Here is a 22,399-nt window from a genome sequence, read left to right on the forward strand (position 1 = left end):
AAGCCTCTAAATTTCAAAACTTTGAAAATTCATAACAAATCAACCATATGTGCTACAGCTTTGGAACTTTCACTTTGAAATGTGCTTTTCCATGGCATGGATGGCTACTGTCTGGCACCCTGATGCTTGGCTTAGTCAATTTGTGAAGCCACACATGAACTGTCACTTGTCAGTTAGCTCAGTGAGATAGAAGACGGACCTCAGTCTCAGAAGTTGAGCGTTCAAGCCTCAGCTAAGGCAGAATGGACATTCTAATGTGAAAGTCCTTGTTCAGGCATCATGCTATGTGGATTAGAGACTACCAAGGTTAAAATAATTATGATCCAGTCAGTTTTGCGGAGAGACAAATACTCTTTATCAACACTTTTCCCTGTTATCCCTTGTCTCTTTTCCCTGTTTATTTGGCTTAGCTATCAGTCAATATGCAGAGTCTATCCAATAGCTACTTTTACATTTTAAAAAATGTTTTCATCTTTGTCACCATGGATAATGCTTAGCTTCAAGCTAGATCGGGCCAGTTTGTTCATAATTGCTAGCAGTTAATGTTATTCTTACTTTCTTGTTCTTGAGTTTTTTCTTTCCTTTGTATATTATGAGTCTGATCACTTCAGCCACTCATCCACAATTTGAAGGGCATGCCATAATTATATGATGTAACTTCTATGTTGTGATATGCTTTGTTTTAGTGTGTTTGTTGCTCAGAATTGCCTAATTTTGCCTAAAATTGCCCGGCCCCGACCATTGCTGCGCAGCAGCTATAATTTGGTCATTGTTATTTGATGACGTCTGTAACTTTAAATGCTTAGCACACTACATCACATGTATTTCTACATATAGCCTGTAGCCAGTTTACCTGCGGCTGCCGATGACTTTGGGAAGTCTCTGGAGAGTTCCAACATCTGCTGCAAGTCCAACATCAACTTCCTGTAAAGTCGACCGATAAGACAGATCATTCACAAGTATTGCATCAGAACATGACCTGCAGCCTCCGATACAACATGGATACAATCTACTCGGGTCCTTCCTACAAAATACAATGTTTGCAGATGCTTTATAACTTAAAATGCTATATACTTATTTCTATTTTTATATTTAAAAAAAACCCCATTTCATTTAAATTCAATAATTAGTTTGTTTTACATGGGGGCCCAAAACTGACAAAAACAAATATAACCAGCTTATTTCATTTTTTTCTTTTATCATAATTATTCATCTGTCTCCTATTTTTTTCAAGCAATATTCCTCATTTACGTCACCACATTTCCAAATTATGAAAATTAGTTGGGACGTGTACGTACCTTTACCTGGAACCAGGCGTCCTGGGTACACAGACGAATGTCACAGGCTGTGATCAGATCAACACCTGTGGCAGAGCACAACATCCACAGTGAACATGAAGGTGTGTGAACTCACTAAAGCTTTTCACAAGTTTTTTTCTCTACCAGTTTAAGTTACACACCGTCCTCTGATACAATGTTTGCAGCACGCCAGGCTTACTAATTTGAAGTGATTACATACTGTAGTGATACAGAAAGAAGTAACTGATGTATAAACCCACAAATCTCACATTGTGATACAGGCCCCTGGTCTTTACAATCTGAATTTATTTATGGCTGTGCTATGATAGTGTGATGATGATGTCCTACCTCCGCCAACACAGGCTCCGTGGATGGCCACCAGAACAGGCTTTGGACACTACAAGAAGAAAAAAATAATCAATAATGTTACAGGAACATAAACTGATAACCCAATATTTTCAATGTTGTCCAAATACATAATCATATCTGTGACCAGTCCAATCTTGTAATTCCTCAATGTGATAAACACAACCGCTCTTCAGGTATGACCAGAGGTACAAGTATTCAGATCCTTTACTTAAGTAAAAGTACTGAGACCACACTGTGAAAACATTCTGCAGGGTAAAATTACTGTTTCTGACAAAAGGAGTCTGGTGGCTTTGAAGAGAGCTTCAACAGGGCGGCAGCAAAATATATTTTAGCAACCTGAGAAAAAGCCCATCTAAAAAAATCAGTATCATCTGGCGTTTCCCCTGTAGACAGAGCAACTAGCGGGGGTTAAAGGTTATATGATGTCACATTTCTTAAATAAAATTACAGATTTGAACACATTATGAAGCTGACCTTCTCTATGACGGAGAACGTCTCTTGATATTTGGTGATAATTTTTCTCAGGTTCCAGGACATTCTGGCTGTGTCGTCACCCTCAGGTTGGAGTACGTCACTGGCCATGTCCATCAGGTCAATACCTGGACAGCAACACAGCACAGATGACGATACTTTACTATGACGATACAGTCAAAAAAAATGCAAACAGCCCGATACCCACCAGCTGTGAAGATCTTCCCGGCTCCAGACACCACCACCACTCTGCAGTCAGGGTCTGCAGCTATCGCATTAAAGCAATCCACCATCTCACTGAGAGAAAAATGACGAACATCCTGATCAGTGTTGGATTAACTGTTATAGAAATACATGTATACAAGTGCTTCAATCATGAATTCCAGTGGTTTACTATTGATTATCAGTTAAATGTTAGTTCCTTTAATATATTTCTTGTGATTTCAGGACAAACTGTTGCTTTATGAAGGAGACTTGCTTTGTTTTGTGTGATTTTGGACATATTGATTTAAACAGGTTCTTGCCTCCAGAAAGCTTTGTTCATGGCATTGCGTTTCTCCGGGCGGTGCAGCTCCACATGTGTGATGGACTCTGCTGGGTGACTGATGGCCAGGGTGGTGTAAGGAGAGGAGGTGCCTCCTGAAGACGACATGGCCCTGACCACAGCCTGACTGGGCAGGCAGGACCTCCCGTCTGAGAGGACAGAGACAGAATGACATGAACGACACCACCCAATCCTCTGAGGACGACAAACTGTAACAGTAACTTTAGATTTGACAGAATGAGACATTTGAAGAACATGTGAGGGAAGTTTTTTGCTATTTTGTGGGGTTTGGACAGATTTTTAAAAATTCAGTTAAAGAAATTATCAATAACAATCCTGTAGTGTTTTCCTTCCACTGCAATAAAAACAGACTATCCTGTAAAAGAATCTAAAAATACAGATTTTTTCATTCATTTAGTCAACATACATGAAGTACAAAGTGTCACACAGGGGAAATAGCAGTACAAGAAATTTGTATGGTAGCAAACAGAAGGTGCGGCAACACTGAGTAGTTATCTGTTAGTTGATCCACATAAAATTAATTTTGATGATCAATAAATCCTTAAAATTGTTTTTCAGACCAAAGAATCATAACTTCTAGCTTCTCAATTTGTGAGTATGTAATGCTTTTATTGCTCCTCTGTTTGATAAACAATTTTAGGTTTTTAACTAGTGGAAAACAAGCCATTTAACAACATCTCCTTGGGCTTTTGCAAACTGAGATTTTTACCATTTTCTAATGTTTAATACACTCCTGTAACCTCTGCAAAAGTGCAATACAAATTTTTTTTTAATTCAAAATTCAGGTTATTTCCCACCCCTATCTGTCTGTCTACATGCACATAAAAAACACCTGTGTATGTAGACTAATTTATTATACCAGACAATGAATAACATGTGATGTCATTTCCACCTCAGCAAGATCTGCAATGTTGCACCGCTAGACTCATTAATATGCACATGCACAGCTGTTTGCACAATGCACAAATTACATGCATGGCCTTAAAATTATAAAGTATACTGCCATTGATTTACATTAACTCAGTTGTTCTGCTTATTCATCACATTTCATGGACTTAACTATTCATCGAGGAAAATAATCCGCATGGTAGCTGTTCCTGAACATGCATATTACTTGATGAATAAAGTATTAAAGCTTCAGAGATGAGTTCTGCAGCACAGCCCAGCATGTTGCTTGCAAACTAATGCTGGTGACCTTTCACCTACAGAGCCCTCCTGAGCTTTTTAACACAGTTAAATATTAATAATCATGTATCTACAAAGTAGCACGAGCTAACACAGCTGTGAAGCTGACATCAGATGCATTGTGAGGTTTCTTAATCTTAATCACATTTTCATTAATTACAAAACACACAGCAAAAGAGCAAAACAAAGCACTGTCACTTACATTTGGTGAGGACTGACCGGGCAATCATTGACAACATCGCCCTTTGGACGTTGCAGACTCTTCAGTGATCGGTATAACGTCAGCAGGGAGAACTACAGTAATTCACCTGTCTCACCTGTCTCTTCTCTGTGCTGTTGAATAACGTTAGCATGCAGCTAAAGTGATGCTAGCTAATGCTAACTAGTTATAAACCTCTTTGGTGCTAATGCTAGCTTCGCGCCAACAAACTTACAAAAAACTAAAACACAGTACCAAAAGTTAGGCTGCAGGGTGAAGCCTGGCAAATATAATAAAAGTGTATGCTATGAATAAAACGTTCATGACCCACTTTAACCCCTCCTTTACTCACTTTACTCAACCTCTATTCTAATTAGCCTGATACGGTGGCCGACGAGGCTCAAACGCGAGAGCCAAACCCGGATCATCACCGCTGGAGGATGTATCACAGCCTGATGTGATGTGGTCACATACTCCAAAATGTTTATACTACAAGTTGGAGGGCAGAAATTTTGAGAATTGATTTTGAAATATCTAAACTGCTTAATGAACTGAATCCATTAATGAATATTGTCTAACTAATACATAATTTCACAGCGCATGGCTCCACCTTGTGGAATAATACAACCATTACATGATAAAAATACCTTATTGGTTTGAGACAAAGGTTTGATGTGTTGTTGGTATAATGTATGCACATGGGCATATCATACCGTTCAATTCATTTATTAAAGTATTTGATATTGACCTACTATATACTATGATTTTTTTAATGAACTGACACTGACATATTAAACACTGATTTTTTAAATGAAATTATCTTTATGACATACCATACTATTGACTGTTTTTGCCTAAATTTTACGACATACTACACTAGACCTTTCTTTAAAAAAAACAAAAAACATCTTAATGACATACTATGCTGATTTTTATAAAATGTTGACACCTTTTTATGACACACTAAACTGTGACTTTTAGGGGAAATATTATGACACTATACTGACTTTTTTTTTACATTTTTTAAACAACTTATCTATGATAAACTATACTTTTTAAAACTAAATCTTTACGAATACACTGATTTTTTTTCTTTAACATACTGTTGTTTTTTCTTATACTATACTGAAATTTTTACTTTTTAATGCCATAGAATACTGAGGTCTTCTTTAAAGAAATTTTGCCATTTTGACGTTATACTGACTTTTAATATTTTCTTCATAGTTACTATTTTAAAAATATCTTTGACATGAGTTTTATTTTAATGAAATGACACTTTTTAAAAAATATTTGACATTGCATTCTATGACCTTGTTTGTATATTCATCACATATATATCATTTTATGAAATTTTGACACATTGACATGCTATACTGACCTTTTGTAATGGAATTTTATGACATACCATACTATATTTAATTGTATTTTTATGACATACAATACTCTTTATCTTTCCAGCTTGTGAGCAGGCCCTCCATTCCCTTGATGCATTGCATTAGTGTCCGACAGCTCCTGTTTGGTTTGAGTGTACTTTCTTAGAGTGCACGTCATACTGATACTTGCTATAACCAAGGTCTTGATAGCCCACCATAAAATACCATAGCTGTTCTCAAGGTCCACCCAAGATAAACTAAACCACTGTAAAGTATGTTTTACATTCAGGCTGAGAATCAGTGTGAAAACAGTTCAAAATGCATCAAAGTCATTTACAGAACAGACAGGAAACACAGTGACATAAAAACAGGAAATTCAGAAAAAAAACTCAACTTCAAAGTGATTTTTTATTTTCTTAGAACAAAACAAGTCTCCACCTGCATATCAGACACGGAGACGCAGAACTGAATAGGTAGCAATTAAAATAACAAAGAAAAAAGTTAGCTATAATAATAAAAGTTTCAAAAGACAACTCTTACAAAAACCATGTTGTCCACTGCCACTGAACCTCCTGAGCATAAAACCAATTCTGTCAACTACACTTTCTCACGTGTCAGGTTACTGAATAAGCATAATACAAAAAGTAAAAAGGACAACTTAATATGAAGACACACAGGTACTGATACTCCATAAACCACATCTGGGGCATAAATATCAAAACTTCTAAATGCCTTTTAGCATCTGTTAAATCTGTTTAATATAACAAATATGAGGAGTTTGCACTTTAGGGATCAATTACATTGTGAAAATTTATTATTTCACAGTATTTGAGGTGTTTTTGAAAATCAATTTTCTCCAGGTGTGGTGCAAGCAGTCATGATCCAGGTACATCTAAGTATGGGAATGGTGGACCAATCTCCATCTTTCTGGCTACAAGGGTGCACTCAGTTGGCGTGCTGAACGGTGGAGAAGCACAGTTTGAGGGTGTACGGGTAAGGACCAGCTGGAAACAGAGAGAAGAGTCTTGGTATTAGGCAACAAGAGACAAGACACATAAGATCTACCAGTCTTTCTCTGGGAAGTTTTACGTTTTATTTTCTAACTTTATATTTATTGGAATAAGAAAAGAAACTGCTTAATAACATGAAAGAGTAATGAACTCGTCTTAAAGCCTTATAAACCACTGTGCAGTGAAAAGCCTTCCAATTCATGACTCTGTTTCTCAAACTGCAGAGTTTTAAGGTACCTGAAACAACATGCCAACATTAATACCTTATTTATTTATTTATTTATTTATTTATGTATTTTTAAACACAGGGCTGTTTTCAATCTGAATTCCTTCTCCTACACCAAAAGGTTCATGGGAATAATTTCAGTCTCAGTCATACCTGCGTTTTTCATCTGGTAGTGGTTCATCATGGCCAGGGCCTCCATGGCATCATTGATAGACTCCCACTCTAGCAGACCTGAAGCACTGCGGTCACTGGGAGCTGCACCACCTGGTGGGGAAAGGGCTCAAATTTACATCACATATTGCAGCTTGGCTGTTACATTGTTTTTGTTGACTTTATTTCTATTGAGGGACTCCAGAGGGGTATTCCAGAAAGCGGGTTATGTGAAAACTCAGAGTAGGTTAACCCTGAGATGAGGGAAACTCTGAGTTATCCGTTCCAGAAAGAGAGGTAACTGAAACTCTGAGTCAGTCACCATGGTAACAGACTCTGTGAACCTAACCTGCTCGCTGACAGGTTTTCTTCAATAAACCCTGAGTTTTTCTCTGTCTCCTCCCTCTTACACGCTGTTTCATTTCCTCATTCATTCAGTCCGTGTCAAAGCTTGTATGGAAGCGCATTAATTGGCAGAGATTTACCGTCTGTCACAGTCTAAATCCTGCTGGATATTAGTTTGTTACTCAGGACTGTCTTAAGTTACTGAATTTATGCACATCAGTCATTTCTTTGGACATCGGTTTTTGTCTTTACATTCAAATATTACACAGCGAAAATTCATCCCCAGCTCAGAATCAAACCTCCCAGCAAGCATTTTTTGGTTTAAAAAACGTCTAATAGCCGTCTAGCTACATGAAGACCTGACGTCTAGGCTAAATCACGGTAATAGCCGTCTAGCTACATGAAGACCTGACGTCTAGGCTAAATCACGGCTGAATTTGGGCTGTCAATGAAAATTTGGTAGACGTCTAACCATAGCCAAAGTGTAGACGTCATCAATTATACGGCTATGTAGAGACCATGTCCAAAAAAATGGAGAGAAACATATTTTAATTACTGTTGACTCTCCATACATGATTGAATATCATACTGCACGCCATCTGCAATGGCGAAAATTACATTTAATCAATTTCAAAATTAAATCGGCTAGATTTGGGTTACATGTAGCTAGACTAAATCGGAGCTAAATATAGCCAATACGTTTAAATCACGACTATTGATTGCTGGGCTCTGTCCTTTTTATATTTATTATAACACTGTGCACAAGGATTAGACTGTCAGTCTGTTAGAGCAGCTCCCAAATGTTTGTTGCACATAATGTGTAGGTCTAATTATTTAAATTTTAAAAATCGGTATGAAGCTTTAGACACGTAGTATCAATGACTAATGATCTCTATCACTGATGTCATTGGTCGCACTGATGGAACATAATTCCTATAGCCTAATATTGGGGATTATATGTTAATATTTCTGAGTGAGCAATGGTGCAGCATTTCAGTGTCTTTAAATTTACTACATTTGTAGCTGAAATAAAGTCACTGAATGCTGTTGAGTCAAGATACAAATAGATGTCCAACATTTTAAAATCTACTGTATTTTAACCTCAACGTCTTTTCAAGTGCAAATCACCAAACATATTATTACTGGGTCAGACTGTGAGTTTACAGTCATGTCTTTATGTCTTTGATCTATAGCCTAGCCTATATGTTTTAAATCTTCCTATTTTTCAGTTGCTGCCTCCTGTGTTTTTCCCCATCAGATTAAATCTGAACAAATATATTATTATATATTATTAATATAATGTAATGTATCTACAGCCTGATACACAGTCAGATTCCACCACTTTATCTTCATTAAGGAAATGTAAGTCTGATAAATGATGAATAAACGGACAACACTGAATAAAACTTTTTTATTAACTTTATGGTTAACTTATTGACACTTTCCTCGCTCTGACTCAGGCTCTTCTTTTAAAGATAAACGTGCACCGTCTGCTACACATGCATTGATATCTCTACATCCACTGGATTAAAATGGAGGCGCTGTCTTTTATTTACCTGTTGCCATGGTGAATTGTAGAGTCGGAGCTCCATTGATGATGGCTTTTTATTGTCGGCTTAACTCAGACTGAACATACTCAGAGTTGACTGAACTAACTCAAATCAGCTGTTCTGGAACCGGTAACTCAGAGTTTCCCATCTCAGGTCAACTCAGAGTTCAGGGTTAGACTCAAGAGTTTGCTGAACCTCCTACCTGGAATACCCCTCAGATGTGACAACAGACACATTTGATGTCAACTATAATTTTTCTGCACACAAGCATACCTTATCGAAACATCAATATACATCTCAATTAGCAGAATCAAAGCAGCTTACTCTTTCCTGTGAACATTTTGACGTTGACAGGGCACTTAACACCAATCTCCTCACAAATCTGTAAAGAACACAACACATATTAGGGAACTGCATGCACAACAGGTCTCGCCCATCACTAGTGAACCAACTCATTAACTACTCTTCAGGCCAATCTACCCCCCCTCCCAACGTACTTGATCTTCCACTCAGAGGGTGTGTGCTCATTAACGACTCGTTCTTTGGCTCAGGGGCTGCACCCTGAACCAGAGTGTGGAGCAGCAGCTCTCTGAAGTTATCCTGACCCTTATGCACAACAAGGGCGGGGTATCAGTACTCAATACTTCAATGTATCGACTGAAATACCCCAGAACCAAGTGCAATCAAAACTTCACCAGTCAAATGATACCCGCTTTCAGTCCCTTTTTTGGGGTGCTGATACTGGACTGCCCTGACTTTTTGCAAGATAAGCAAACTTTCCGTTGCTGCCGTCTCAACAGCCTCTCTCCTTCTGACAAATGGTCAGTTCAATGTCTCCAGTTAGCCTGGGCTAACACAGAAGCAGCAGGTAACATCCCACACCGAGCTGTTGAACACTCCAAACAAACTCACACCGACACCAAAAGAGCAACCCCTAAGATAAGTTAGCTGCTTGATGCTAACAGTGAGCCCCATTACTATGCAGTGGGCAGACTCTAACCAACTATACCCAGCACAGAGCTCACACACCTGGACACAGTTGTGATTCACAGAATAGGAAAGGCACGACCCGCCCTTCTCCACCTTATTCTTCCCTTTGACTGGTTTACCTTGACATTTTTCCCCTATCTAATCCCACTCCTCTTGCCAAAACCTAACCAACCCAACCAACGAAAGCGACTGTTACCAGCCAATCAGAGGGAGTGTGGGGCAGGTCATGCCTTCACCATCAGGAAACCCAAGTTTGCCTCCCACAGCAGCAGGTACAACCCATGCAGTCTGTGGTGTGGTGAAATCAAACACGCTGTATTCAGAGTTGGCAGTTCAGCATGCCGAGATGCCACCAAAACGTTCAAAATTATGGTTGCACTACACACCTTTGCATTTATATTATGGGTATCGGATGAAGTATTCTATTGATATAATTATCACTTTAAGGGTACTGGTATCTCTTAAATAATACTCAGCTCTATGCACAACTGCACACGCACTATACAGATGCTTAGTAGTGAATCTAACATCAACAGGCCATACGCAAATTCCAATGTAAAAGAGCCCAGTCAGCAGTGGTAAGAAGTGTTTTCTGCCTGTTGACTTCCTAACAAACAAGACAATGCAGGTGATAGTGTGTGTTTACATAACTGACACTCCTCCAAACACCCACCCCATATTTTCCTTTCTACAGACCTGAGAGAAAACCTCTGGCGTGACGTCTGGCTGGGCGTTGAAGAAGTGCAACACGTTGCTGGGGTGTTGGATGCGGTTTTTGGCCGCCTGTTCTGGTGATGTAAACCGGTTGTTCCTAGAACCGTGGAAGTCCTTGAAACTGCTCGAGCCATCCTCCAGCTCATAGCACTGACCAGGTACAATGGCTTGCTGCTTAGACACACTGCAGGGAGGGAAGATTATAAATTTCATTTATAAAATTGCTTTTTTACAAGTTAGGAGAGACACCATGAGAGGCTGGAGCACTGACAATCCTGATACACTACAAATGAGTTGTATGATATATGAAGAATGTTATATTAATATTAGGAGTTGTGCAGTTTTTTTCCTTCCTTCATCAGTTGTGTGACCTGACGGCTACATTTCAAGAACAGTATGAATCTGATCCATATTCAGGAGGCTTCAGTGGTTTGAATACGCCCGAGGCATAGTACCTCATACCTCAGCCTACTTCTGTACAACAGAAATATTTTTGGAACTGGATAGTATGAACTCACCAGACATTCAGTCTCTGTCCAAAGAGAAAGTTGTTGTTGAGGTGAGTGATGGCGCGGTCCACTGCATAGCAGTCTCCCATTTCCACCATGGCTGCCCCAGGCTTACTCTTCATGAACTTCACCTGTGGAAAGTGACAGGGGGAAGGATCAACAGCTGTCCCTAAGAGACAAGATTGCTTTGCAGACAAAAGCAGTTGAGTGTGAGATGATGGCTACAGGCAAGGGTGTGTTTGTGTGTGGTTTTGGATGGTTAGAATCAAATTAGTTTTTAATCTTCCAGTTATGCAGAACAGCTCCACCCATGTCACATGAATGACCGACTCACTTGTTTTAAAAAGAGTAGATTTCAGCTGATAATCCATTGTTTTATTCTTTAGACCTCATCCCATTGATGACTTCAGCCTGTCATTTTAAGGAGCAGTGTGCAGGAATTTGTGGCATCCAGCAGTGAGGACTGCAGCTGAAACTTCTCCTGTGTACCAAGCGTGAATTCCCAGTTTCAATTGTTCAGTTGTGTTCATTATTCAGGAGGTTTTTACTAGGAGCTGAATTATCCACAGAGGTCTCTTTCCTCTTAAAAAAACAAACAAACAAAAAACTGACCAGATGAATAAAACTGGATAAATCATCGAATAAAACAGTGCCACATTATAAATCATTGTTTTTCCAACACTGTTTTGTCTGTGAGGGGCTTTAATGCCTGACAGTAAGTGATAAATCAAAGTCATTACTATTGTTAGTGCAGCTATTCATAGAAACATAACAACCGCTGCTCACAGCAAAACTAGATCAGATTTAAATGAGGAACTTGACATAAAACCAATTTTTGTAAAAATGAGAAAGAAATCACGAGTTATTTCCTTACTGTGTATCAAGTGATTGTAGCCATATGAATGTTTGTCTGATCACAACATTACCCTGATAAAAACCTGGGAGCTTGCAAATCTTAGTGTGTGGAAAGCCTGTTCTTCCCCTTCACAGCAAAAACAGACACATCTACTGGCAGATACTGACCCGTTCCACATTGCCATAGAGACAGAAGATATTGAAGACACGGTCAGCATTCATCTTGACAGGGTCCAATCCGTACAACATGACAACTGGAGACTCAGCGTGGCCACCATACTCTCCAGGAGGAGGGGGAGGAGGTCCGTAGCCTGGCCCGTAGCTTCTCCCTCCACGCCCTCTCATTGGTGGACCCATGCGGCGACCCTCAAAGGGTGGGGATCCGTAGCTCTCGTCATAGCCATGGTAACCACCTCCTGAAGAATGAGGCAAGCAAGTGAGAGAACAGAAAATGAACACGGTCAAATCAACAGAGAACTTTTTTTCCTGGAAAGCTTTGCAACTGCTTCGAGAAAAAGATTTGGTCTCATTATCATAAATACATAGTCACAGTTAAAAATGACGACAGCATCACTTAACTGCCACTGTGTGGAGGACCCATTTATAAACTCACATTTACCTAAATACATGAATTTTAATTATTCAGACTGTCTTCACAAAATGTATTAACAGAAGTAGTCCTTTAAAGCTTTAGCGCAAGCAGTGTTTCAGATTGCCCAATTCATGGCACTATCAGCGGCCAACATTCTTTGTGACTTTGCCCATCAGAGTATGGAAGAGTAAAGCTCAGTATTTTGTCTATACGTGTGTTTCCTTGTTCCTAAGGGGAGTGAGAGCCTTACCATACTCTGGAGGGTGGTCGCCCAGCAGAGCAGGCTGTCTCTGGCGCTTGTTGGGGTTGGCGTTCACGTCTTCTATGAGAACAGGAAGACAAAGTAAGAGGAGAAAGGGTAGAGAAGGGAAAAGTTACAGGTAAATATGAGCATTTAGGATATGGTATCATGACATTTTGACGTCAAAATCTGCCTCGAATTGCACACCATGAACTAGGTAAATAATTTGTCATGGGTGTTTTTATCAAGGACTTTAATTAGTACTTGAGACAGATGCATGCATTTCAAGATTGATTCATCTTGCCTGTAAAGAGCCATTTAACAGAGATTTATAGCCCTCCCCCCACATTACACTCCAAACAGGCTCCAACAATCAAACCAAGTGGCTCAGATTATCTTAGTGATCGACCTTGCTCTGTATTAAAACTGGTCGAGAGAAATGGGGAGGGAGGCGTGGGGATGTAAGAGATGGCAAGACTGATATTAGGTTCTATGGGAATGATCTGAAAACACACCCTGATCCACAATGATCAACTTTTAGCATATAAAGCGGAACAGGGGGGAATGGCAAATATGAAGCGGATGCTGATGATCTAAGAGTGAAAAGGTAAAAGGATATCAAACAAAAGTCACTCTGGATAAGTATCACAAATGACTAAATTTAAATATAAAGTTTGTACGCTCACACACACCTGCATTGCTCCCATTGCCATCTGCATCACCATCTGTACAGGTACACAATCATACACAATCAGAATGGAAGCCGGGTTAATCAAAAGGTACATTTTTTCCGGGCAAAAGTGAAATCACCCCATTTAAATGTCAGGAGAGTGCAGTGAACCCACTCATGACAAAGCTGTCTGCCCTCATTTGGGAGGTAAATGCATTGATTATGAATGCGGATGGCTTGGTACCTCTGCAGGTGACCAACCAGGCTCTTCCAGATTCTAAGAGCAATTTGGCAACTAAAATAAAAAGCAGCTATTAAATTTTGGACACCAGCAGCCACTGTGGCTGGTGGATGACAAGCTCTCCTCGCTTTGTGGGCTGTTCATGAGTCAAGCACATCCTACATAAAATCAATATGAAGTTCACATCCTTTCTCTAAAAACATGATTTTAATTCCCAAGGAAAGTCCAGGGAACCACGTATAGATGGGATTTCCTGGGACAAGACATAGTGAACAGACACACAGTAGGTTTGAGTGACATTAGAAACGCAGTTTCCGACAGAACCCCAACCAACACCCTCTTCGAGAAAGAAAGATTAAGCCTGTATGAGGGGAAAAATGGAGTCATGTCAGTCTTGTGTGGCGATGTTGGGTGCTGGGCTTTGGGGTCATGTGGTGCTGTGCAGTTATGTTCCCTGAGGAGGGTCTCGATTTACTTACTGCATGCTTACAAACAGTGGGGAGGAAGATATTTGCTGCAGTAGTCCCACCACTCTCCACTCAATTCATTTCATTCCATACTCCTATCCATTTCCTCTTTTGGGGAAACAACTCTCCACCTCAGGATCCATTCCTGGTTTTATCAAGTTGAAACGCCCATTGGTGCGTTGGTTGGCCGTTTGGCTGGCATTTCCATCCTTTTTGTTCCTTTTTGGTATAATCCGCTTAGCGCCCACGGGTAGGCCTTGAGGCTGCCATAGAGCACATTTCAGTTGGGGAAGATGGCTCCTCTTAGCCGCATATTGCCAAACCTGCATCACATGGAAGGTGTTACACAGGTTCTTTAAAATATCAAGAAAAAAAAAACTGCACTCAAAAAAGGGATAGCTTAACAGGGATGCATGTAGTAAGAAAATCAGAGGGAGGGAAAGATGAAGAGATGAGGAGAAAGAGCAAGAGAGAAAAGCTGAACTCCATGTGGGAGGAAACACATAAAACCAAAAATGGGCCTGAGTGTGCTTGACGGTGTTGTCAGCAGTGTCTTGTCTTCATCAGTTGTCTTGTGTTGACTCCAATGTGGCTGGCTACAGCTTGATTCAGGGGTGTGAGTCATCTATTGGATCAGTTGGAACGGCGTCAGCGAGTGTCGGAGAGTGTGCTGCTTGAGTGTTTTGTTTTCGTGTCAACAAGCATGACGAGCAATGTGGCCCAAAACAGTACAGGAAGGGCTGAGGCTTTTACAACTGGTTAATATCAGTATGCATCAGCTGTTGTACTGAGATGTCTGTCACTACCTTCTGTTTGGGTGGATGCTGTGTCTTCTCTGGTATCAGTCTCCATTTGGTGTAGACAGTGGGAGGTTGTAGATGCAAGCTTTGGCCTGCTTCAATGTGTCTTGTGTCTCAAAGTGGGTGAGAAAGAAGAAGGGGGAAGGGCCCAAGTGTAGCTTAGCGCCCAAAACTCCCCACCCTCTAGAAGTGTGCGTTGTCTTCGTGGGTCTTGAATGCGGAGATGAGGAATGAGTGGTATATCAGTCCTACATCGTCATGTTGAATGGGTAGTGCCTTGTAGTTTATCCCCGTGTATCTCAGGGGACGTTTGGCCCTCTGTATGATAGTGGCTGTGTCCTCACTGAAGAAGTGGATACTCGAGATGGTGGTTGCGGAGTGGTGATGTTGTCAGCATGTATCTGCCTCTCCCTCCTGTGCATGTTTGTTTTGGACTTGCTGAGATCACCGACTTATCAGGAGGAGATAAGGGTTACATGATGCGGCAGCTGTTAACTGATACTGGTCCTTGCCTCTGATCTCACTTCTCAGACATATCACACTTCAAAAAGAGGGTCATCCGTCTGAGTTAAACCACCTGGTCTGGTAAAACCAGACCCACTTTCTGTTTAATATTAAACCCACTTTGGCTGCACTGAGTGGGACTCAAGTGCTAGGTTTCAGTATGTTTTTGGTCGAGTTAAAACACAGCTAAAGGGAAATTTTTAAATCAAAGTTAGATGACAGTGGAAAAGACCAGGATCACTCTTGGTGAAAAGAAATAAACTTACCAGACTGTTCTATTATATCCATATTACTGAAACACTGAATGATTTAATTTTCCTTATATTGCCCAGCCCTACCTGAATTGTTAAAAACTGTAATGGTGCTATAATTTTTAACTTAAACCAATACACTTATTTAACCCTTAGAGATTCCAAAACCCCTGCAACATCTACAGGTGTGGTGAGGAAGGCAGGAACAGCAAATGCGGCAGAAAGAAAACTGAATACTACTTAGTTGTGTCTTTATGACTTAAAAATATGTAAACAGTTTCTCTAAGAGGAAACAAAAACATCCTGTTGGACAGCAGCACCTCTTGTCTTCTGTCTCTGGGCTGATTTTTTGACCGACAGAAAACTCAACTGCACTGGAACCCCATGTAATTTAAGTTTAACAGTCCTGTTTCAGTCTCATTTATCCTGCTTTCACTACAACTGGGTTAAAAAAAACAAACAAACACATAACCAAAAAAAACCTTTACACTTATCAGAATGAGGACATAAACATTCATTGCCATTTGCCTAACCGGTAATTCATGTCTAAGACCACAAACAATCAATAATATCCATCTATCTGAAAAAGGGATATAGGGGATCAACAGTTTTATTATTAGCATTTCATTTATGCTTCTGCCCCTGTATGAGTCAGAGACGCTGCTCTGCAATCAGCTGAGAGACAGTGGGGTAATACAGCGCGTGGAGTAGTTCACATCTACCTATGTTAGTTTAGAGTTTTAATTTAGCCAAACTGGAGTTGGTGATTTTTGGAGCAGTGCACTAACTAACCATGGTGGCTAGGGTGAGTTTTACTTTGTTTCTGTTGAGTCTGAGTGAAATGTGTGAATATTTCGTCAGTCCCTGGCTGTTTGGCTAACTGTGGCCAGTTGAAAAATCACAGAGGATCTTATTCAGGATCGCACAGATAAACTGGAAAAGATGACCAAAACCAGCAGGGCTGAAAGGGCAAATGATCACTGAGAGTTTCTGTCACCTAAGGCTTTGTTTATGCCAACAAAGTAATAGCTATAGGGTAGGGTGGGGCGGCTTCCAGGCACTATACAATGGGCATGTTTATAGTTGATAAAACTAGTGTTATTCAATTTTTCTTGTTTTGTTTGGTGTTCTAGTCAAACAATGAAGTAATTTAATTAAGTTGACTTTACTTTTTGGAAACAAAGCCATGTTTGAAATGCCCACCTCAACAAGCTGGGTGGGTTTTGAGAGTATCTGGGGGCTGAGCATCAGGAGCTTGGGCACAATGCATCCTGCTGCATGTAGGCACTGCACTAAGGCTGTTGCAAGAGGGAAAACTCAGCCTTTTCTGTCAATACAGCTCTGAGGAATTTAGTGCTTTAATTGACTAGATTTACCATCCACACTAATTGGATATACGCAAAACATGGCAAATTTCCCCTTTAACACATCTTCCCACTGGCTATAGGTGGGCCTGACCAAGACAGTGTAAAACAACAATGGATAAATTTGTCTTTTAAGATTCAATGCTCATTTATTAGCACTGTCCAACCCGTGCTAAGATGCTACATATGTGGCATGTGTTCAGTAACTGCTTTTGACTCACAGTACTTCACCTGACAAATGTGTTTACAGTCACTGTATTATTACAAAGCAGTGACTTTACCTGTTGAACTAAGACATTGGTCAAAGAGATGTGGGCCAGTGGAAGTTTTATGGAAGGACATTTATTTTTGCAATAATTAATAATTACAACTGAGGTGCTAAAACTGGATACACAGTCTCATTCGTTGCAGTTGTTGCTACATTGTTTTTGTATACACTTTCATCGGACACCTTCCAAATGTAAAGTAAGTGAAGACAACACCCTGTCAGTGTGGACCTATTAGGTCAAGGAAACCAGAACAACTGCATGCCACAAGGAACAAGAATGCTAGCCTGAGGATACAGAGATGAACATACTGTTTCCAAACATTACGTGTCCACTTACAGGAAAGTCACTGATGACTGACCTTGAAAAATACAGTTGATCTGATACAGTCATCTTTCTGTCTGCAAATGTGCTCCTGTCACCCCCCCCCCCCCCCCCCCCCCCACCCNCACACACACACACAGCAGGGTTCAACATTTTAGCTTTAAAATATTTAGCAGGAACTGTATGTATTCATTTCACATTCGTGATCTTTTGTTTTTTTCCACAGCATTAAGTTTTTATGGCTGAATTGTTAAGAGTTATCTGATAGGGGTGTTGCGATACTGGTATTAACGATTAACTTTTTTTTCTTAAATGAAATACTGGTTACATGTTCACAATAAAGCAACTTCAGCCCCTCCATGGTCTCTTTCTTTCCATTTTCACTTTCACTTTGTCTCCCTCTATGCCTCCCTACAACCAGAGTGTAATTTACCAAGAAAGAGACAAAATGCACAATAAATAAATAAATGTTGAAGGTGAATTTGACTGAATGCTTTTGGCCTAAATAACAGTTTAGTGAAAATGTTATATTATGCAAGCCCTTTTATCTAACATTATTCACATCAAGCCCTCATTTCCCCAGACTTTTCACTCCTGCATATGGACCCTGATCAGTGTGTATTGAAAAGTGTAAGAATTAGACCACAAGCAACACTTCAGTCATAATGCCACACAGGTTCATCACAAAAAACCTATATTAGTATAATGACCACAAATTAAATCTATATAGTAGCATTATCAATGAAGGTGTTGCTGAAACTCCCCATAGTGGCAGTAAGGATGCTTAGCAGTGTGTGGCGCTCAGCAAACAGTTGGGAATGTGTTATGGTGTTTGAGGTTTTACCTGGGCCTCCCAGATTGGGGTTCGTGTAGTCCCAGGTGTCCTGATCATTCTTGAACACATTCAGGCGAGTGGGCTGAGGAAATAATTTTTTTTATAAAAACAAGCATAAATACACACAGTAAAAGTTTAACCTGATATATGTTCACAGTATGTTCATTTTGTTTACCATGAAGTTGCTCCATATACAGACAAATTGAGATGGGGCCATTTTGGTAAACAGATATACCATGTTTACAGTGTTGCAGTTAAAAAAAAAAAAACGTGTGTTAATTAAGCTGTCATGGGGCGAGTTGTCTACTCAGAACATTCCTCACAGGGCTAATGTGTTGGGTGTGTGTTATACTGTACAGGTGTTTATGTTGTTCTGTGTCCACCACACTCATTTTGGCTATTAACACTGGCTGTTTTGCGACTGTACCTTGGCGTACTCGATCTTCAGTGTACAGCAGCCAGAGTAGATGTCTGCTCCGTTGAGTGATGCCTTGGCTCGCTGGGCGCTTTGCACAGAGTCGAACGTAATGATAGAGTTAAGGACAAGACAGGGATGTACCAGACTGTCTTTATGACAGGAAGGATAATGCAGACTAACAGACGTCACACAAGAACAAAAAAAAAAAAAAAAAAAAAAATACCTGCACACAGGTATGTTGTTCCGAGCTCCTCTGTAATTCTACAGGGTTATGGTTAAGTTTCGACCACTAATGGTTTTCATCGGGTACCCATAATGCCTGCATGTGCATAAGCCTACTCATGGTTAACAGATGCCATGAGCCATTCACCAATGAACTCTGGCTAACAGGGTTTTATTATTTGCAACTGTGAAATACGCCTACATGTTACATGTTTTCAAACAGGTTTGGTTGTTACCTGAGATTAGGCGCTTCTAACTGACATAGCATACCAAAGAAGTTCGTTATTCAACTACACCAGCCACTGTTCTTTTTATGCGTGTCACAACTTGCAGAAAATCCAGCGGGCCACGTAATGTTTGTAAAGTTGTGGCAAATCTGGTAGTCAGCAATCAGATTGTGCCTCCTGTTAAAATAGCACTCATGGAAAAGGATATTCAACCATCGCCTGGACACCGTTCTTCCTGAAGATGACGATTCTCTGGACAGGCCCACAGTTGTTGCAGATGGTGTAGAGGACATCCTGTCAAAATGTACCAGGTTAAAAAAGGGAGTTGAGTTCGTCAGTATATAGATACCACACAATGGCAAATGAGAAATCACAGCGAGCACAACAATGCTGCAGTTTGATCCATGCAGGATCAAACTGCAGAGACAACATTAGCTAACTGTTTTTTGTACACAAACTTCTGCTTAATACTACTAACATTTCATCCCCTTCAACCTGGTACAAAATGCAGCCCTTACAGTGGCACTGCTACTCTTTAAGAATTAAAAACACATCATCATAAAATGAGAGAAGCACCCCACTTTTAGTGAAGAGATAAACAGTAGCGCAAATCTTCGCATTTACCGTGGTGATGGGGTAGATGGGGTTCATGATGGTGAGCAGAAGTACATTGTTAACACTTCTGGAGTCATCAGAGTCTCCCGGCCTGGAGATCTTCTGGCTGGTGGAATAGTTGATAAAGGCTGGGTGGCCAGCGATGTAAACCTGGTTGTCCGCAGCGTAGGTTACAGCTGTGGATGATCCATTCATGTCTTCGTACTCGACCAGTGCCTGGCGCTTCTTGGGCATCACCACGACATAGCTACAAGAGAAAACAACAACAAGAGATTAGATGAAATGGCAGATACTGTGAACTCGTCTTGCAACCATTTCACCTGAAGGTACAAAGTTTAATAAATGCAATCTAACTAAACCCACCATAAACCTGACAAAGTGCTGTGCTATAATACAGGCATTCATTATAGTGTTATTAATCATAAGGGACGCATTTCTGTATTTTATATACATATACACACANGTGTGTGTGTGTGTGCATTTTCACACAAATTAAGCTTGTTCTCTTCCTCTACCTGATTGCTCCAAATTCTTGCAAGGCCTCTACAAGGTCAGCCTCTGTTACACCATCCACCAGCCCCCGGACGTGCACCACCACAGACGGAAGGGTCTTGTGAGGATCTTCGTATCCCTATGTTGAGGAAAACAGAAAATGAGCAAACATGGTCAGTAATATTTACACTCGTCTTATCTCAAGTACACATGTGTGGGAGCCACTGCTGCAATCTTGTTGTTCATCTTGAACTGTCCTCTGCTATTTCTTGCAATATTTTACAACATATTTAACACTGACTGTATTTTCAAGTCCTTTTTCGTCACATGCACCACAGCAACAGAAAAGCAGTCGCTGGCAATACAATCTTTGTTGTCTGGCTCCCTCCAACAAAGCTACTACAAAATCTGTATAAAAGAACATGCAAATAAAAATGAGAATCCATGACAAAATAGTACAGAGGTTTAAATAGAATTAAAATTTAATATACATAAGCCTATATAGAGTATAGAATTAAATAAAACCACTGTGGTGAACTGGTGTGGTGGGGAAAAAACTGTAACCTGAGGTGTGTGCAGGTATAGACAGGTAGTACTATAAGTAGTATAGCAAACTACCATGTGTTATATTATGGAAATATTTATTACTGGATGCGTGTTGTGCTATTTTGAGCATATTTATTGGGGTGTATATGAACTTTTTAACAGATATTTAGGGAGGGACAGGAATTACAAAGTAATATTCACGTTTTTGTCCCTGCCATAGAAATTAATGAAAGAAAATAAAGGAGGGCAGTGATGGAAATGTAACCAAATATATTTATTCAAGTACTGTACGCAAGAACAAACGCAAGGCACCCCAATTTATGCAACTTTCTACTGTACTTTGTATACTATAAACATCTAATGCAGTAAAATGCAACACACACTTTGATGCAGCAGTAATTTAAATCAAAAGGCATCATATATAATAATAAAAAAAGATAATTACTACACACAATGGTTACTTTCACTTTTGGCAATTTAAGTATTTCTGCTAATACTTACATGCTTTCCTTAAAGTTTTAAATGCATACTTTTACTTGTAATGGAGTATTTCCAGTGTGGTACTGGCACTTGAAAAGCTAAAGAAAGGATGTGACTACTTCTTCCACCTCTGAATGGGTGAATCACATTCTTTGTTAATAACAAGTAACGGTTTTTAAAAAACAGAAAACACACATTATGTTGCTCATTTGTTGTTCTGTATTTGCCCTGACATGACATACTTAAGTTAATTACCTCAGGTTATTGTTGGGGGAGGGGCCAGTATTTGCCATTTATTAGTTTATAGTTTAATTAACACGCTTCTCTCCGACTATAAAGACAATATCGATTTGAGTAAACCTTCATGTACATTAAGACTCAGGTGCTACCTCACACGGCTGCTGTGACGCTGCCCAGACTAATCACAATGAGCAGCTTACAGCTAGCACAGTGCTAACCGTTACCGGTACTAGAACAAAGCCGGGCTCAGGCGAGGCCCGACCGGGGGAAACCGCCCTCAACGTTCCCAGAGTCAGCACAGCACAGGTATATGTGCTCTCCATGTTTCAAGTTGTGTCCTTGTAAACCCTCCATGTATAATATACGTGAAACGTTCATAAAACAACAGTTATGCACGATGAGCCTCCACACAAACATTATTTATTGACCTCGGACGCGTCGTGACACATTTTTTCCACGCGCGCATCTGAATGAATCAAATTCAACCACGAGCACCGTAACCGAGCCGAGCGCGCTCGTTATGTAACTTAAACTAATCCTCCACTGCAGCCCACACAGAAAAAACTCACCGTGGCCATTCCGTCGGTTTTCTGTCGTTTCGTTGCCCTGCCGTCTTCGCTGTAGTAACGGCTCGCTGTAGCAGCCATGTTGTCCCGGTTAAAAAGGATGGTGGTAGTGACGATGAACTGAAATGGACGGAAAAGTCAAGAAAAACGAGGCTCCCGTGGCCACGCCCTGTAAAGCGGCACCGCGCGCTGTCATTGGCTCACGCAGTTGTCAGTCTATCCGTGACTT

General features: G+C 40.2%; 2 protein-coding genes across 4 annotated transcripts in view; both read right to left on the reverse strand.

Moving 5' to 3' along the window:
* Positions 1–4,474, reverse strand: part of ech1 (enoyl CoA hydratase 1, peroxisomal) — a 7,318-nt gene extending 2,844 nt beyond the window's left edge. Inside the window, exons 1-7 of the mRNA XM_050032693.1 lie at positions 4,091–4,474; positions 2,663–2,831; positions 2,347–2,435; positions 2,142–2,266; positions 1,647–1,695; positions 1,299–1,363; positions 854–924 (exon numbers count right to left, since the gene is read on the reverse strand). Coding sequence (XP_049888650.1) covers positions 854–924; positions 1,299–1,363; positions 1,647–1,695; positions 2,142–2,266; positions 2,347–2,435; positions 2,663–2,831; positions 4,091–4,127 — 605 coding nt within the window. The 5' untranslated portion in view covers positions 4,128–4,474. The remainder of the gene's footprint in view (positions 1–853; positions 925–1,298; positions 1,364–1,646; positions 1,696–2,141; positions 2,267–2,346; positions 2,436–2,662; positions 2,832–4,090) is intronic.
* A 1,375-nt stretch (positions 4,475–5,849) lies between these two features.
* LOC126399731 (heterogeneous nuclear ribonucleoprotein L-like) lies at positions 5,850–22,304 on the reverse strand. 3 transcript variants are annotated; one of them, XM_050059952.1, is made up of 14 exons: positions 22,174–22,304; positions 20,362–20,477; positions 19,856–20,093; positions 19,440–19,525; positions 18,792–18,888; positions 18,374–18,446; positions 13,335–13,367; positions 12,652–12,720; positions 11,978–12,225; positions 10,964–11,085; positions 10,428–10,629; positions 9,066–9,123; positions 6,850–6,960; positions 5,850–6,464 (listed from the first exon to the last, which is right to left on the reverse strand). In XM_050059952.1, exons 1-14 carry the CDS (start codon positions 22,249–22,251, stop codon positions 6,406–6,408), a joined length of 1,590 nt encoding a protein of 529 aa, XP_049915909.1. In that variant the 5' UTR covers positions 22,252–22,304; the 3' UTR covers positions 5,850–6,405. The 3 variants fall into 3 exon arrangements, with proteins under 3 accessions (XP_049915909.1, XP_049915899.1, XP_049915917.1); XM_050059942.1 differs by having other exon boundaries at positions 12,652–12,723; XM_050059960.1 differs by lacking the exon at positions 13,335–13,367 and having other exon boundaries at positions 12,652–12,723.
* Between the last annotated feature and the right edge of the window lie 95 nt (positions 22,305–22,399).

Source organism: Epinephelus moara, chromosome 2 (assembly GCF_006386435.1).
Source record: "Epinephelus moara isolate mb chromosome 2, YSFRI_EMoa_1.0, whole genome shotgun sequence".
NCBI classification, from domain to species: domain Eukaryota; kingdom Metazoa; phylum Chordata; class Actinopteri; order Perciformes; family Serranidae; genus Epinephelus; species Epinephelus moara.